At 46.2% G+C, this 18,343-nt stretch overlaps 4 protein-coding genes; 3 read left to right on the top strand and 1 right to left on the bottom strand.

The window, feature by feature from the left end:
* Positions 1–6,857: 6,857 nt before the first annotated feature.
* FFUJ_13245 (probable period clock protein FRQ) lies at positions 6,858–9,889 on the top strand (the record flags this gene model as incomplete). XM_023575908.1 has 3 exons in its annotated part: positions 6,858–7,164; positions 7,218–8,510; positions 8,607–9,889. 3 exons carry the CDS (start codon positions 6,858–6,860, stop codon positions 9,887–9,889), a joined length of 2,883 nt encoding a protein of 960 aa, XP_023429145.1.
* A 738-nt stretch (positions 9,890–10,627) lies between these two features.
* FFUJ_13244 (related to prenylcysteine lyase) lies at positions 10,628–12,501 on the top strand (the record flags this gene model as incomplete). XM_023575906.1 has 4 exons in its annotated part: positions 10,628–10,721; positions 10,852–11,372; positions 11,421–11,516; positions 11,566–12,501. 4 exons carry the CDS (start codon positions 10,628–10,630, stop codon positions 12,499–12,501), a joined length of 1,647 nt encoding a protein of 548 aa, XP_023429144.1.
* Positions 12,502–13,551: 1,050 nt separating this feature from the next.
* Positions 13,552–16,157, top strand: FFUJ_13243 (related to C.cardunculus cypro4 protein; the record flags this gene model as incomplete). XM_023575905.1 has 2 exons in its annotated part: positions 13,552–13,570; positions 13,750–16,157. 2 exons carry the CDS (start codon positions 13,552–13,554, stop codon positions 16,155–16,157), a joined length of 2,427 nt encoding a protein of 808 aa, XP_023429143.1.
* Positions 16,158–16,685: 528 nt separating this feature from the next.
* On the bottom strand, positions 16,686–18,343 carry FFUJ_13242 (probable TPS1-alpha,alpha-trehalose-phosphate synthase, 56 KD subunit; the record flags this gene model as incomplete). XM_023575904.1 has 2 exons in its annotated part: positions 16,686–17,980; positions 18,034–18,343. The coding sequence occupies 2 exons, from the start codon at positions 18,341–18,343 to the stop codon at positions 16,686–16,688; spliced, it is 1,605 nt and encodes a 534-aa protein (XP_023429142.1).

The raw sequence follows: 18,343 nt of genomic DNA, 5'->3' as shown, positions 1-18,343 counted from the left end.
TGCTCCGGGCAGTTAGGGTGGCAACATCAAGCCGAATCAGTTGTACGTAGTTCATTCGTAACAACGAACAAGGAGAGGCTGTTAAAAAGTCCCCTGTGAAGCTGATGCGAGAACCAAAACTAGCGAACTGTAGTCTGCCGTGGTGAATACTGGACCAGAGTCTTTAGGGCCAGGTCGCCGGATGGATACAAACAGGCTGAGGGGGCACCCCGGTTCCTATCACAGAAGCTCAATAAATAGGTAGTATTCCCATGCAGAACACCACTTTCGCCTGTTGTGGGAACATGGTTTCCGAGGGACTGTCTCCGAAAGTATGAGGAAAGTGGCAGTGAAACTAGATCAAAGTCGAGTATTGAGATAATACCTGACTTCCTCAGATTGGAGGAGTGAAAGGAGCTGGAACCGTGATGGTGGGTCATCAGAAGCATATCAACTGGAGCAACTTCACAATCCTATGGAGGCTAGGAGGCTCAACTTACACCAAAAGCTGTTTAGCCAATGGTGTGTTCAAGTCTGGTGTCACGTACCAAGGGGTCAGATCACTCCCGCTTCCTGGGCGATCAGAATCCACAGTACTTCAGATCTGTGCAACCTTCCAAACCACATGCTCTTCTATCTAAGCAATCACTTCGTCTCAATTCGACGATCATCCAGGGGTTATATGTGGCTTCCTAGGGGAGGAAAGAAAGCACAGGTCCTCGATCATGAATGACAAGAAGACTTAGGTAATATAGCCTAAGCTGGGGAATAACTTTTGCTAAATTTATTTTGACACCTCACAGCAAGGTTCGCTGTTTTCTTGCCCCTCCGAGGGCTTCAAACAGCAGATATCTGATAGGGATACTCAAACAGCATCCTTAAAACATCCTAAGAGGTCAAGGGACGCCAGAGGTCCCGCTCCGGCAACCAAGGGTCCCCCAAAAGGGCGAGTTAAAATTATGCTCTAAAAGTCTGTGAATACCCCACCCTGTAGTAACTTAATCCGTTTAATAGGAATATCTTTACTTATATATATTTAATTTAATTTAAATCTAGTAATAATAAAAAGTATATTATTTTAAAGCCTTAATTTTTCTATTTAATATTTTATATACTATCCTTAGGCGCAAATATAGGCATTAAGTTAGCAGGGAAGTAAGTTAATTAGATAGTTAATTTACTATAGTATAATTACTGCCTATATTAACTTAATATATTTAATTAACTTTATTTTATTAACCTTATTATTTTTTAAGAGGTTTAATTAAGGAAATATCTTATAGATATTTAACTTTAATTGCTTTTAAATATACTTAATTAGGTTAAGATTAAGACTATAAGCAGGCCAGTTAATTTAAAAAATGCTATTTTTTAATAGCTAGTTTATTATAGCTTCTAATATATATATATAAGCATTATCTTATTAAAAATAGTAAAAATCGATTTAAATAGGAAGTAAACCTTTCTCTAAAGCCTATATATAACTTATAGAAGTATATCCTTTTTTTTATATAGTTTAATTGCAGATTATAATAATAATATTAAACTTATTGCCTTTTTAAATTGCTTTTTAAATTATAATAGATAATTATAACTTTTTATAAACTATTATATTAATTAATTTCTTTATAAATTTCTTATAAGGCTTCTAAAATATTTAACTTTATTTATAATTAGGTTATAATTAAACTAATAATTTATTACTAAAAATAGTCTAAAGGTACTAAAAGTTAGGTAAAAGATTCTTAAGTAATATCTATTTATAAACTTTAAAATAATATATTTTTAGTAATTCTTTAATATCTTCCCTTTAAGCTTAATATTAAAAAAGCCACTAAAAAGCGGTTTCCCTAAATAGCAGTATCTACTATATAGCCCTCTATTTATAATTATAATAATACCTAATAACTTAATATATTATTATTTATAAGATTTTACTATTTAGATAATTAACTAGCAATTTATATATAATCTTATAGTTATATTTAAGTATAATTAATATATATTAAATCTACTAAATTATAAGTTTTTTAAAATGCCTAAAATAACTCTTTTTATTTAAGGTTTAATAAGTTTTTTAGCATTAAAAGATATTAAAGATTGCAGCTAATAAATATTTAGCCTTAATTATAATATTTTAATATAACTTTCTACTTTTTATAGCCTAAACGATAAGAGCTTTTATAATATTTATAAATTTATAGTTTTTTTAGCGGCCTATATATATAATAGATAAAATTCTATTCTTTTATAATATTTTTTATTAAAGTTATAGACATTTAAAGAAATTGGTTAAGTTAACTTTTATAGTAATAGATAACCGGTTGGCGGGGCAGTATTTACAGACTTTTGGAGTATAATTTTAGCCTTTAGCTTATGCATCTAGATTTGATGCGGGAGCCAAGAGAGGGAGGGTCCAGCCTTTCCTGGCTTGTTGGTGTACGTACCAATTCTGGTGACGATCGTGGGGGAATGGCAAGGTCCCGAAGATCGAGCGGAAATAAGCAACAGCCATAGACTCGAGGCCTTCAACCGAATCCTAGGTTAGACCTATCGTAAGCGGTGAATAGTCCAAAGAAGCAGAAACACACGTGCCTTGCCTCTCAACCACAGTGGCTCGTGCATATGTATGACATGAAGACGCAAGGCTTGAGTAATTAATTGTGACGACGGCCACACTTGTGATACAACGATCTGTAATCACGCTTCTGTGCTGTGCCCTGTAAACTGGTTCATATTGCAAAGGTTACCTAGTCATGAAGACGAACACGGAAGCTCATCCATCCGTTGCAAGTGGCCAGGATGTTTCACAGATCGCGTGCAAATCTGTAATGCCTAGAGATCAAACCCATGGGTCGTCCCGATAGATCTTGAAAGTGGGGGGGGGGGGGGGGGGGGCGTAGGCTGTTTGTGCCTGGCAATGATGGTAAAGTAAGGGTTTCGTGATATTTCGATTGTACAATGCAATAAAGTGATTGACCTGAGATAAGACAAGATCCCAAGTACAACAATCAAGATCTGCGATTCATCTCGCAATCCTTCCTTCATACCGAAGAGCCACGACACTTCGCCTACAGGTTCGTCCCTGACGATGGTCTCGAACGAATCCACCATTCATCAACACGTTCACCTATTCTAGATCCAAGGGGGAGCGGCGCCGACAATGAACGGGTGATCAACATGGAGATTGTTCAAATCCCCATCATCTGGGATCGCATTTTGGCGTAAGGAGTGAGCCAAACTCCAATTAAGAGGGTGCCTCTAGATTTCTCTTTTCAGGGACGTTAATCGACACTTGTGCAAGAAATCAACCTCCCAAACGAAACAAGGGATTGGGTGATGTTGATGGACCCAAGCCATCTTTGCTCAAGCCTGCCCGCGATCCAGCTGCACGAAGGGTCGTCCCGTGGAGCTCGATCCTAGCTATAACTGCGCTTCCTCGAGATCGAGAAGGTTGAAGCGCCAATTTACCCAATCAGAACGTATTCGGTCGCTTACATCCGAAAGAGATGTGGCAATGTGCGATAGGGGTGTGTATTGCCATTTGAGACAGGAATTTTTGCAGGTTTTGAGAATTCGATTCGCATCCCAAAGTTTCGCATATCCTATTGCCACGGAGAATCGGGTTTGAGGTGTGCATCTAATTGGAGATACATTTTTGGTGTTGTAGGAACTTGCCCCTGTCCATCAAGAACACCATGAACTTAGGAGTGGACGGAGAACCGGTTGACATAGTCCAGTCAGTCTCGTGACTTTCTTCAGAAAATCCGTTGGAAACCTTAAATACATGGCATTACTTCTTGTTTCAATCCGTCACCCACTACGTACTAAGTTTTGTGCGAAAACAAGGAATCGAGATTTCTGTCTGTAGAAACCATTCGAAATGTTCTAAGCGCTCAGGGGACTTGACCTTGCAAGGACCCTGAATTTCCTCAATCGGATAACGGATCGACGTCACATGGCAAATGATCTGCAAACCAGAGCCTCAGTTGGGTAGTCAATGACAGGTTTCTAGGGGTTTTGGCCAGACCACATCATGTCATATCACACGCTGGAAAAGGCCACAATCGCTACTCTGAGCATGTTAGCTTACTGTAACCTGCAACAGGGAAGTACTACTTGGTATGCAGAGACATCACGAAATTGAATATCAAAAACTTGGAAAGGGTTTTGGGACGTGCATGGGCCTGCCAGGGATTAGGTACGCGTGGTCTCCAGCTAGAAACACCGTTAGTCCGGTTCCCCGGTGATTTGTGTCAGGATATCCCACACATCACAAGAGGCAGAGAGAGTATCGTGAGATGATAAGGTGAGCAAGTGCGGAATACTTGCTCACGGGTCAGATAAGCAAAAGCTGAAAGATAGCAATATAAAATGGCGATTGCAGATGTTTTCCTTTTAACATGGTATCGGGGTTGTTTGTGTTTGAGATGACTGGAGATCATTTTCCTGACAGAGCTGAGTTTCGGGTATATAGTGGGTATCTAGCAACCACCACAGCCCATTTTCCTTGACTTTCTATAGGTGTCCTGCTTTCGCTGACTCGGACTGTGTTGGCGTTCATAACCGCCGGTTCTTTTGATGGTATCTTAACCAGAACAGTGTGGCCCTTTATAATTCGAAGCCAATAAGAGATCAGGGGATTTGGCGAGTTTCCAAGAGACTGCAGCGATTTGGGAGAAAACATGTGAGCTGATAGTCAGTTCGGTAAATGGAAAGCATCCGGCAAATGCACAGTGCAAGGCCCTATTTAGCACTCGGCGGAAGTCTGGAAGCCTCCAAACCAAATTGTCCTTGGTCAAGCCAGGACCGATGACAGACAGAAACCAAGATCATCAGGCAGCTTGAACACAGAGGGTGAAAGAAAACAGGGCAACTCGCTTAATGGAAATTGTGGAAGACAATGGACCTCACTTTTCTTTCATCCAGCAAGCTGATTCACCATTGGTCAAGATATGCTCTTCTAGCCCCCGCACTCAGACAAAGTTGGGGCGTAAGCGAGGCGACGGAGGTGACAAGTCAAAGGGGTGTGATCGTAATAAAATCCAACAACGACCCTGAAAGTCTGCCCTGATATGAACTTAGTCCCTAGCGGGTTACGGAATTAAAACATGAGCAGGTTGGACGTGGCCACTGACAAAAGGGGTGAACGAATTAGAGGTCCACACCATCTAGTCGTGCACCGAGGCGCTAGTTGAGCCCGTTAGAGGAGGTCCCTGCTTTTGGCTTTTTCTGGGTCCGATGGTCTCTGATCTCTATGCTTCTCCAACGACTTGGAAATCGGAGCAATAAGGGCTCGATCTACCATTCTAGCTCTTGCATCCTCGTCCAAACCTGGCATCCTCGCTCAACCCAGCCTTTCCCCCTCGCCGCCTTCGCCTTGTATTGCTCGTACCTATTGTGAATGAGTGCCACCGTCGCGCCCCGGCACTCGGCTGCCCTGGCGGGTGCGCATGGATAGTATGTACCTCGCTGTCTCTACTGCACCAGAGTGAAGGACAAAACTCTTCTGCATCTTGTGGAGGCCCTGAATGCCCTCTTCCCACTGCCACTGTCTTGAATTTGCCCCCCAGACTCGCCATCGGCCTTCAGTCTTCATAAGATTCCTCCTGTTAAGTATCCTTCTAGGACAGGTTTTCCGGCTTGTGGCTTGTTTTACTCTTCTTGTTTCTTGAACTTAGCTTGACTCCTGAGCTCTTCAGGCTCAGCTTGGACACCAACCCCAATCCCGATCCCGTCCACTCTCCCAGACCTTCCCTGCCCCCTCAGCTCCGTGGAACGGTAGTAAGCAGTCGCTTCTCCTAAGTCCAGCTTCTTCACACCCATCAGCTTCAGTGCCACCTTGGTGCCACCCTGGTCTACTCATATATCGACCGTTGGAATACTGATTCCACCACTTGCTCTCTCTTCTTTCCAACACATTTCAGCCCTTGAAGCTGTAATATCTTTGTTATTTCTGCACCGCATAGGCTTCCTGTATTCACCACGACACTCGAAGAAGCCGCTTTTTACTTGGCCGGCATTCCGTACCAACACTTCACGCCAACGCTCCTTCGAGCCACCGACTTCAGTAACTCGCACAACGATCTGAATTGACAATCAATCAGCAAACTACAAGAAGTAGTAGATCACAAAGTGTTGCATTATTGCAAACTGAGTCCGAACCATATTGGGGCATCGACGAGGATTGGCACATCGAACGATTTCTCTACGGTAGCGAATAAGTCAAGCTTCCAAGAGTTTCCTCGTTCGACCAAAGATCACTACCACTGAACGACTGCGACTCTTTTTTGGGTGGATGCAACCTTTGTTCGTGGCTCGGCTTGACTGTGGAGATAAGTTCTGATTCGCGCCAACTCAATACCACCCACGAACATACAACGACGCTTTTCGGAAAACCATCAATCAACGTGTTGTTGAACCGGAGAACTTTGAGATTTGGCAGAGGAATACCTAAGAACGATCCAATTGCCTTGAAGTGGTTTTTGGAAACGGTGAGTGTCCCAGAAACACCCGATATTTTCCCCTCCTGAGACAGTGTAACCCGCGTCTCATCATCTTTCGTCATTTGGCGATGAAGTCTCGATCGATCGATCGGTCCTTACTCCGCAGCCAATAGGAGCTCGTCTCTGTCGTCTGTGAGAACCTTTATTCCTCGTACCCTCCATCATCCAGCTGCTTCGTAAACCTATGGATTGTGCTAATGATACCCTGACGTTCAGGCTCTCAGCCCAAAGGTGCTTCCAGGCCCTACGTCACAGATCGTCGGACCCTTTGGTCTATACCAGGACCCTTCTCGGCGACTATTTTTTTCACGATATGCTTGCTGCTTCACAGTTCTGGAAATGCTAAGCCATCGATCAATTTTATGAAAGACAATGCCACTTAACGAAAGCACCTCCCACGGAACGCAACCTCCGCCGTCTTCGTCCAAGACCGGCCATCCTCTACCTCGGCGCACCTCTCCCGCGAATTCTGTCACCCTGCGCCATCACCGATTAGCACAAGATGCATCAATCAACGCCGGCCAGGGCTCAGGACCCGCTATCAAGCCAACTAAGACAGGATCACCTCGACGAAACTCATCGGGCGATAGTCATGAGACTGGCCATAGCGATCCCAACACATGGTTTGACCAGTCAAATCAAAACCCAACGGCAACTTTCGACAGCAACGTTATGGAAGGTAAGAGCCAGATTTAAAAATTGAATCAAGCAGGAGACTGATTGAGTTGGCAGTTGACCCCCCTTTCTTTCAAAAAGAGTCCGATTCTTCGAATGAAGAGAAGATGTACTACAATCACCAACTTGGTCCCCCTAAACTCACCGCGGCACACAGCAGCAGCGCAGACGATTACAGAAGTGTCATTGATGATCTCACGGTAGAGATACAAAAGCTGAGGGAAGAGCTTAAGCGATACAAGAACACCGGCCCCGATATGCTCCGAAAAGAGAAGCTCTTCGAAATCAAGGTTCATGGACTGCCAAAGAAGAAGAAGAGAGAGTTGGAGGCGACACTCCGAGATTTCGCTGCAAGTCTTGAGGGGTCTCCCAACGCGTCATCAAGACAGAAAAAGAATTCCCGACACGCTACTCGCGAAAATATGTATTCTGGATCTGGATCGAAACATGCCTCATCATCTTCAGGATCAAATTTTCGCCCAGCTGACTCTGCATACGCCTCTATGTCAACCGGCGCCAACTCGGGAACGTCTGTGAGCCGTCCTAGCATGGGCTCCCAGGCCAAGTCGTCTGAGGCGGTTGAAAGTTACCTCCGTGATATCCCTGAAGGGTTGTACCCGAGACACATGATTATGACGGAGAAAGAGAGAAAGAAGCTTGTTGTTCGCCGACTTGAACAATTATTCACAGGCAAGATTGGTGGGCGCCATGTGGTGAAGAAGCAGCCCGTGTTGCCCAATGGAAGTTCTGCAGCCCTAGCACCAGTTGTCGCCGAGACACAGCCCACTATCTCAAACACGTCAAATTCTATCCACGAACCACCAGCCTTGAATACCAGTGGCAAAGAGCCCACGAGAGAAGCTCGAATTCTTCCTCTTGAGCAGCAATCTGGTCACATTGGTAAAAAGAGTCGATCTGCTGACAATGCATCTGCCTCCAATTCCAATGGCGACAATACCGAGTCCGGCGGTAATGGCAATAGTACAGGGTCAGGCACAAACCCTACTCCTCCTATGACGACCGTACCCGAACAGCGGCCCACACGGCCTCTTGATTTGGACCCTGACCGTACTCAGGTTCCAGCCGACAACATGGACTATATTCGCCATCTAGGCTTGGTACCTCCAGAGCTGCTAGCCGAACAACATAGCCAGGATGTGCATCCCGATGCAGAGGGATGGGTTTATCTGAATTTGTTGTGCAATTTGGCTCAACTTCACATGATTAATGTGACGCCCGATTTTGTCCGCTCAGCTGTTTCAGGGATAAGCACAAAATTTCAGCTGTCGCCTGATGGCCGAAAGATTCGATGGCGGGGTGGAACGGAGGGAACAAGATTCAGCAGTGACAGTTCTGGATATAATTCTCAAAAGAGTCCATCTACAGACGATACTGAGGATGGAATGGAAAATAAGCGCAAGCGTCAGAAAACTGGACGTTCCACAGGGGACGAGTTCCAGTCTGGAAGCTCAAGCAAGAATGGCTTGAAGTTTGACCCGCAACTATGTGCTCCATCTGAAAGCTTCCATTACAAGCCCTTGTTCGCTCAGCAGGATTCATCGGGTGGTCAAACATCACTCGATGAAACCGTCTCTTCCTTTGGCCCTCCAGAGGAAAGTAATATCGGTGAATCGAGATGGGGATTGAGTGGCTCAGGAGTCTCCAGCCGCAGGAAGCGCCGCCATGATGGTGCTATCATCTACTATAGCGGTGCTCTATTTTGCACGGATCTATCTGGAGATCCCGGAGATATGTCGCCAACGACACAGATGCGCGCTGCTGGTCAGACTCAGACAGACCAAGATAACTTCAAGATCCCCCCATCACCTCTCAGAAGAACAGATTCTGGTTCTTTCATCAACTATCGGCCGTTGACTGATCGTGGGCTCTTGTCTAGTCAGCAAAGTACAGCGATGGATGTCGATAGTGAAGATCCACCCAGCCTGACGGACGATGCCGACGATTTGAGCGAGGTCGATCTGGACTTCACGTGGTCTGATAATGCACAGTACATGCAGCATTTCCCCCTTGAGCCTTGCGGCTTAGGAGGAGTTTTACCCGAAGACCATTTCATGGTTGTTGTTTCAACCAAGCGACCTAAGCAAGACGATTTGTCTGCGTTACAGCAAGTTGGCGGTAGAAGGTTTAGTGAAAACACGGATAGTATCATTCGGCGATTGGCAACCATGTCAACGTTCTCACCGGACTTAGGAGCTTCAAAATCGCTTCCTGCTACGCACTCTCTTCCCATTGAGATCGAATACATGTCAGGCCGTATCAAGCGGCTGGCGCCAGTTTCGCTGCCTCCCCCTGCAATCTTCTTTCCGCCGTTCAGCCCTACCGAGTCCACAGCCGATGACGATTATGATGATTCAGACGATCTCGACATGTCTTCGTCCTTAAGAGATCTTGTTGGCCAACAAACAGCACAACGCCGTTCAGATGGATATCCTGATGGCGTTGATCTTAGCAGTGGTGACGAAGAAGGTGATGAACCTGATGATTCACCAAATCAGAATATTTATGACATCAATCGAGACCCAAAGGCATTGCCAAATCGGCCCCGGCAAGCCGCACGCCGTACCAGTAGTGCTGCTGCGGCTGCTGGCACTGCTAGGGGTGCAAGCAAGAGTAATAGCGCCAACCCGGCGCTTTCGCATGATGAGACTTCTGTTGATACTGCTGGAGCGATCGAAAGTGGTTACAGCAGTAGCAAAGAAAGCGTTTAATCTTTACCTATCACTTCAGTCTACTTATTACACATTTCATACTTCACGACTTGATTAGGGGTTACGGATTTCACGAATACGGAAGGTCAAAAAAAGATTTTGTGTACAGCCTTGTGTGACATTCTTGACCTTCAGTCTCTGTTTACAAAGGAAGGTTGCGTTATTTTGCATTTAGCTTGGCGTTTATGAGGATGGATAATGATTCCCTGGGTAATATTTGTTACGAGATGAAGGGTTGCGTAAAACGGCGTGGGCCTGGGTATGAATTATTTTCTGAATCTCACAAGGATGAATCACTAGGGAACTTAGTGTCACATTGAGATACCAAATTTATTGTTGAAACACTATTCTGTTGTTTTGGTCGCCGTTGTACGGTACCTCTTATGAACGCTGATTGTTTTCAGCCGCGCGCTGGTACTGACAGCGCGCCTTGGCTTATGAACGATCCATCTATGATCTACTAAAACCAGACTTCGAAACCATATGATTATTCGAGCTGCCAACTTAATCAACACCGGTCCTCTTTCCTTTGTATAGGGGACTAGACATCATACTCCTTATTTTCACACGGATTTAGAGTTGTCTGGGCATATTGTTTCTGTCCTTGCCTGGAGCCAACGAGTTATGTGTCACGTGAATGGACGCTCACGTCTCACTCGGGTCATCATTCGATGTCTCCCATTGGAATGCATGAGGCGACCTGGATTCTACACCTTCATCTCATTGTCGTGAAACATAATGTATTTAACCAGCACGCTACCTTTGGCTCTGCTCGGCGCCTTCGCAAGTGTCCTGTGTAGAGCAGAAGATGTTCACAACGTTGCCATCATTGGTCCGTACTTGATTTCGGTATTTTAGAGACATGATTCAAACACGAACCCCAAGTGCTACAGATGCATTCCCTTACGATGTTGCCGGTCAATCCCTATATCAGGATTGCCATGTACTAACTTGGAGTGTAGGGGCCGGAGCAGCTGGGTCGTCAGCAGCCTTCCATTTGTGGCAATATGCTATAGAAGAGGATATTGCTATTAATATCACCATCTTTGAAAAGACGGATCGCATCGGAGGCCGTACATTGACAGTCCCTGCGTATGATGACCCTTCTATGCCCATCGAGCTCGGCGCGTCTATCTTTGTTGGCGCCAATCATATTCTTGCCAACGCCAGTGAACGCTATCATCTCCCAGTGAGCGAGCCCCACCGTCTCGAGAAGGATGATATGACTGTTATATGGGATGGCTATGAGTTCGTGTTTCAGACGACCGAGAGGTCTTGGGCATGGTGGGATCTGGCCAAGATGTTCTGGAGATATGGGCTCGCACCCTACAGGTCTAAACAAATCGTGGATGCCATGGTCAAACATTTCCTTAAGTTATACGAAGCCCCTTACTTTCCTTTCAAGTCGCTCACTCGGAGAGCCGAACAGTTGGGATGGAATGACATTACAAGTATAACGGGAGAGCAGATGTTAAAGCGAAACGTAAGTTCAAACTGTTCAATTGTAAACAAGTGATGACTGACTGGACAGGAAATTGATCCTCGTTTCGCCCGTGAGATCTTACAGGTTGGGACACGTGTCAACTATGCTTCAAACCTGGCACATATTCATGGTCTGGAGACTCTAGTGAGTGGAAAATATGATCCCTTGCACGCTTCTTGCCTAACTACGATAGGTTTCTTTGGCAACCGACAACGCGATGTCTGTGGACAGCGGCAACTGGCGTATCTTTGAGCATATGGTGATAGAGAGCGGCGCTTCTATCTCACGCAACACGACCGTGGCTTCAATCGAAAAAGTCCAAAAGAAAACGCGGTCATCTTCGCCAGTGTATGTCATCACAACGAAAGATGCCAGCTCAAAGGACGGCACTTCGAAAGAATATGGTGTCGAGTTTGATAACGTCATCATCGCCAACCCCTGGCAGTTCAGTAAGATAAAAGCTGGAGAGGGTGTTCTCGATCGCAAAATCGATGAGATCCCCTATACCAAACTGCACGTTACACTCTTTGCATCACCATTGGAGCTTAGTCCCGAATTCTTTGGCTTGAAGGCCGGAAGCAAAGCGCCCGCTACTGTCTACACTACTCTTGGTGAAGACGAAGAACCAAGAAAAGGGGCTGAGGGGGTCGGTCGTACTGGCTTCTACTCTGTCAGCACATTGAAATATCTCGCCAACCCTAAGACATATCAGAAGGAACGTGTCTATAAGATCTTCTCGCCCACACCCATCACTGCTGATTTCCTTACGCGTCTTTTGGGCACCGATATCCCAGATTCTGTGATTTCTGGAAAGTTACAGGATGATGCAAATACATCCAATCCCATCTCTTGGTATCATTCTCACTGGTTCAACTCTTACCCCATTGAGCTCCCTCGTGTCACATTTGAGGACCCTGTTATCGGTGAGGGCGTATACTACACGTCTGGTATTGAGAGCTTCGTGTCATGTATGGAAACCAGTGCTTTGATGGGTAAGAATGTGGCCCGGTTGGCTGTAGATAAATTTGCTGGTATTTCTCGCCCGGAACCACCTACTGAATGGGAGGGATATGAAGCCGATGACGAAGAGGAGGGAGGCATTCGTGCTCAGGCTGGAAGTGAACTTTGATCAAATCTAGGATATATGCATTCGCCTTATCATCGTTGGAGATCTACGTGCCAGAATGAATTCACCATCCGAGGAAAATGGCTGGAAGCACATAAGGGAAATTCCATTAAACTATTGTTATGCGTTTGACGATATTAAATCAAGATATGTGTCACTAGTATTACTAGCAGTTAGCGTAGCTAATTAACATTGTCGTGAATCGCAGTTCAAGTATCTGTGTTTATGTGGTCATTTATGTGAAGTAACTTGATAAAGCATCTTGATATTCTTAAGAACAAAACAAAACACGATGTCAGAGATAGCTAATCCCAAGCCCCCCTAAATTCATACTGAACATCCCTAGGCTCTTTTTCTTTTTAGCTCAGAATGGAGAGTTCTAAAGCTTTCTCTTCCCCCAGGCCAATCAATCTCCTCCTAATCCTCCTTGTGAGGTACCTAGTAGGCTGTAATAGTTCCAGATACCCTGGTCCACTAGCCTCAGTGGCGCACGTCAGTTGTGGCAAACATCCAATGACCCCTCCTTCTTCACCCCTCCAACCCAGGTTTCTTCAAAGTACACAAAGAAAAGGCGGGAGGCAGTCACGGCCTTTTTCTCATACATTAGGTACTTCCTCCATGTTATGACGCACTCGTCCTCCTTGCACGCTCAAGCTTGATCCTGCCTAAGCTGTTGGTCCAGTCAATCCCGGCCGCCTTTTTCTATTTCCTTTTCGCTGTCACAAGCTAGACAACGCGGGACTTACCTAAAGAAATACCTAAGGTGCCTTTGTGAGTGAATGGGAAGGTTCTTGGCCTGGTTCTGCCTGTTCCTGCTCTGGTGACTTGTCACGTCACAGCTTTTTTATTTGTTTGTCGTGCACCGACAGCATCGCCAACTTTCACCTTCCTCCTTTTCTAATCTTCCATCCTACCTAACCTTAGAGAAATACTCCCCACGACTCCCTGATTCAGCGCCTACAACAATATCTCCAACCGTGCAAGTGTCGCATCACACACTTTCTCTTCCTATCTTTGCCCGATTCTTTCCTCTATCGAAAGCCAAGGGTCAGCATGTTCGCCTTACGAGGAAGTAAGTTACTGCCCCGCATCATCCCTGCTCCCACCTTACAACCAACATCTACATCTTGAGCATAAAGAGGAACAGCCTCGCTTCTTTGTGCCTTATCTCTCCCGCCACTTCTGCATCTTCCCCCTTCTGACGCGCCGCTTTCACACTCGTGCAAGTCTACTAACACTATCGTTCTCAAGTCGGCAAACTGATATTCGGTTCAAGCACGCAGGAGGCACTGATCGAGCTTCCACAGGGACAGCTCTACCTTGTTCGACCTTTATCTCCCAAGGGCTATTCCGAACTCATTTTTCGAGACTCCGCTATCCGCATCCGACGCACAAATCAGGAGTTCCAGTATCAGCTTGTTGTTCAACGCGTCTTTGAAGAAGGTGAGGCAGAGCTTCTTGCCGAAGAAGAGGGTGAAGACGCCGAAATCGACGCCCTCGCATCTGAGAAAGACGAGAAGACCTTCCTACTCGACGAGGCTCTATTTTTCCGTTCTGAGATTCGCGAGAGTGGTGACAAAGTTCTTGCTTGGAAGGATTTAAGCGGTGATACTGGTGACCTCTTCCAGTTCGTTTGTGACCCTTCTGTTACAACATCTCAGGTGCAGCAGTTTGTGCAAGTTGCTCAGCAGTGCCAATACGAGCGCAAGTATCGCAAGTCGCACTCTACAGCAACAGCCTCCGACCTTCAGCAGTTCGAATTCGAGGAAGAGGACCCGATACCGCCTGCTAGTCCCCTGCATAGCCCAACGTTGGCTCGATCTATCGAATCTGTCGACGATATGTTATCTAAGACCCAAGCAAATTCCGCTGCTAAGCGTGAGCCTGCCTTTGTGCCCGAACAGGAAATCGAAGCCCCAGTCTTGACTGGTCCGGACGCTAGCAACCCTCCCGAGCCTCTGGATATATATGCCGCTGTTGTGGCTGAACTCCATGTTTTTGACCCTCAGCCCGGTCATTTCGCTCTCGTTGATGATTCCATAATTGCTCAAGTCTCAGAAGTTGGAAAATGGGAATACTGGCTCCAGATCGAGTCGAACGATAAGGCGTATCTGGGTACTCCTGTCGTCGCTGACTTCAACCCTGTCTTTGATTTTGAATATCTCTCTTTCGTCTTCAATCATTTCAGTAGTGATGGAACTGCGCGATCATGGCTCCTCAGATTTAAGGATCAGCCCACCTTGGAAAAGTTTCAAGAAGCGATTATGCAAGCCATTTGGGAGAAGCTGAACGAGACCAAGTGGACGAAGATGCAAGACAAAGAACGCGAATATGTTCTTGACGCATTTGGCGATCTAACGATGGAAGATGCGCCTTCCACTGAGGAAGAGGAGGAGGAGGAAGAGGAAGAAGAAGAGCTAGAGGATGATCGCGCGCAAGAGGAGGAGTACGACACAGATGAGGAGAACGATAGCAGCTTCCCCAAGAACGCTGATGGTGAGGTCAACTCGCAACTGGCTGTTGGTTACAAGCATGACCGCTCATTCGTCGTTCGCGGCTCCAAGATTGGTGTATTCAAACATACACCCAACAATCACCTCGAATTCTCCACGAATATTTCCAAAGTCACAACTCCTTCAGGCAAACTCATGAACCCGAAGAAAGTCATGCTGCACAGTGAGGATCGAGATCTCATCTTACAGAATGAGATTGACCCCAACAAGCTCTACCGTATGGACCTTGAGTATGGAAAGGTTGTGGATGAGTGGAACGTTCACGATGACATCCCCGTTGTCACATTTGCCCCCGAGAACAAGTTTGCGCAGATGACCTCTGAACAGACCTTCTTGGGCGTCTCAAACAATGCTCTTTACCGAGTTGATCCCCGTCTATCCGGTAACAAGCTTGTTGATGCCGATATGAAGCAATATGCCTCGAAGAACGACTTCTCTGCCCTCGCAACTACTGAAAAGGGCTACATTGCTGTTGCAAGTAATAAGGGTGACATTCGTCTCTTTGACCGGCTCGGCATTCGAGCCAAGACACAGCTTCCTGCTCTTGGTGACCCCATCACTGGTATTGACGTTTCTGCCGATGGCCGGTGGATCTTGGGAACAACCAAGAACTACATCCTGCTTGTTGACGCCCAACAGAAGTCTGGAAAGAACGAGGGTAAGCTTGGTTTCGAGAAGCCTTTCGCTGCCAATGACAAGCCGCATCCTCGACGACTCGCCCTTACCCCTGAGCATGTCGCCCAGTTCTACCACGAGACTGGGAAACCCGTTGATTTTACTCCTGCCAAATTCAATACTGGAGAGGGCGCAGAGGAGACAAGTATCATCACTGCAACTGGTCCCTACATCATCGAATGGAACCTAAAGCGAATCCTTCGGGGTATGAAGGCAGCTTACAAGATTAAGCGTTATGAAGAGGAGGTCAAAGCGGACGACTTCAAATACGGCTCGGACAAGAACGTCATTGTTGCTTTGCCCAACGAAGTAAACATGGTTGCAAAACAAAGCCTAAGGAAACCCACCCGCGAGAGCATCATTGGTAACGTTCGACTGAGTGATTCGCGTCGAGGTTCTGGACGCATCGGGACTCGAGACAGTGGCCGATACAAACTTGGAAAGGACGACATTGTCAATGCACCTTATTGAGTGGAAGAGATTGTCACTTGCGCAATTGCGGTTGATTCGGTAAATTAGGGCAGTACTTTGAAGTCGGAATACTTTGAAGTGTTCCGACTTCATGATGAGATCCGAGACGGAGTTTTGGTGGACTTTGGAATTTGTAAAGCATGGGTTTCGTAACCTGTCTGCTCTCTTTTTGTTTAGATACCATCTGCTGATGTATTTGCATCGCAATCAATGCACTCTATCATCTTCGGGCCTGTGGTAGCTTACATTTGCCCTCGGCATTGATATTTTAGGTTACCATGGGCAGAAATAGAAAGAGTCCAATTAACTTTTTACATATGCACACATGATTCAATGGCAGGAACTCATATCTGAATGAACATTAAAACGCAATCTACACACTCATAAACAAGGCCGATGACTTCATCATGATATTTTTTATTATAGCAAAAGAAAAACAGTTTATAATGAGACCTAAATCATGACCGCTTGCCCAAACCGTGAACTCGTTCTTGCACAACAATGTCCTTCCCTGCTACGAGATCGTTTTTATTGAGAAGGCTCTGTCTGCGAATTGGCTTCCTTCTTCTCGTCAATTGTTAATAGTTCCTCGGCCTTCTTCTCAAGATCAGCGACAGCCTGTTGGGCTTTCTGCTCCAGTCCGATTACAGCCCCAGAGACGTTGCGCAGGGTCTTGGGTTGAGAACCCTCCGTGCTAAGACGGGTCATTTCAGAGACAAAGCTAGCACCCCACCAAGCACTTGTGTACTTGAAGACATAACGTTCGAGCTTCTTGTAGTTGGCTTCACGTTGTTCGGGGCTCATGGTAACAGCGTCATGTAAAGCATTGGCAAGTTCTTCTGTGTTCCAAGGATTGACGATGAGACTGCCATTGAGCGATTGAGCAGCACCTGTGAATTCGCTCAAAATCATGACGCCGTGGTTCTTCTGTTGTGTCGCAATGTATTCGTAGGACACCAAGTTCATACCGTCTCGAGTGGATGAGACCAAACAGACGTCAGATACAGCATACAGGGCAGTAAGCTCGTCGAAAGTGACGGATTGGTGGAGGAAGTGAATGGGCATGAACTCAATGGTACCAAACTTTCCGTTGATACGGCCGACCAGTTCGTTGACCACAGCACGGAGATTCTGATACTCTTCAACGTCTTGTCGCGAAGGAACAGCAACCTGAACCAGGACGATTTTTCCAATCCATTCCGGATGCTCAGTCAGGAACACCTCAAGAGCGTGTAGTTTCTGAGGAACACCCTTGATGTAATCCAAGCGATCGACTCCGACGACGAGCTTGACACCCTCGAACTTTCGGCTGAGCGCAGCGATACGTTCTTGTACTTTTGGCTTCTTCAGCCCTTCAACGAAGTTATCGGGATCGATTCCGATAGGGAAGGCGCCAACTGTCACAAAACGACCATTCCAATCGACACCGTTGGGGGTCGTGGGACACTCGAGAATGCGGGAGCAACTGCTAAGGAAGTGACGAGCGTAGTCGTATGTATGGAAACCAATAAGGTCGCAGTCAAGAAGTCCAGTAAGGAGTGCTTCTCTGACAGGTAGAATTCTGTAAATTTCACTGCTGGGGAATGGTGTATGGAGGAAGAAGCCAATCTTGACGTTCTTTTTCGATTCGCCGATCTCCTCACGAAGCATTTGGGGGAGGAGCATCAAATGGTAGTCATGAACCCAAATAAGGTCACCATCTTGCACATCCTTGATAACGGTCTTGGCAAAGAGGCGGTTGACTTCTTGATATGCGGCCCAAGCGGACTCGTCGAATGTAATCTCACCAGGGTGGTAATGGAAAAGAGGCCAAAGAATTGAGTCTGCAAGCATCATGTCAGGCACGTTCTTGTGGTGTCGAAATCATACTACTTACTAGAGAACCCATTGTAATGTCTGTCGGCAAGTTCATCGTCGATAAAAACCGGGTGCGCGCCGTACTCGTCTTTCAGTCGTTGCTTCATACCCTCGACTTCGTTGTCAGGTACCTCGAGACCTGGCCAACCATACCACTGGAAACTGGTGGTTTTGCTAAGACCACTGAGACCCGTGACAAGACCTCCAGAAGACATGGAAAACGAATAGCTACCATCTTCCGATCGCTTAATTGTGATGGGCAATCGATTGGAGAGCAGCAACAGGCGGCCTGGGGCAGCTTGGCCATTCTCATCGACAGCACCGGGCAT

Source organism: Fusarium fujikuroi, chromosome FFUJ_chr04 (genome assembly GCF_900079805.1).
Source record: "Fusarium fujikuroi IMI 58289 draft genome, chromosome FFUJ_chr04".
Classification (NCBI taxonomy): Eukaryota; Fungi; Ascomycota; class Sordariomycetes; order Hypocreales; family Nectriaceae; genus Fusarium; species Fusarium fujikuroi.
This window is presented reverse-complemented; position numbering and strand designations above follow the sequence as displayed.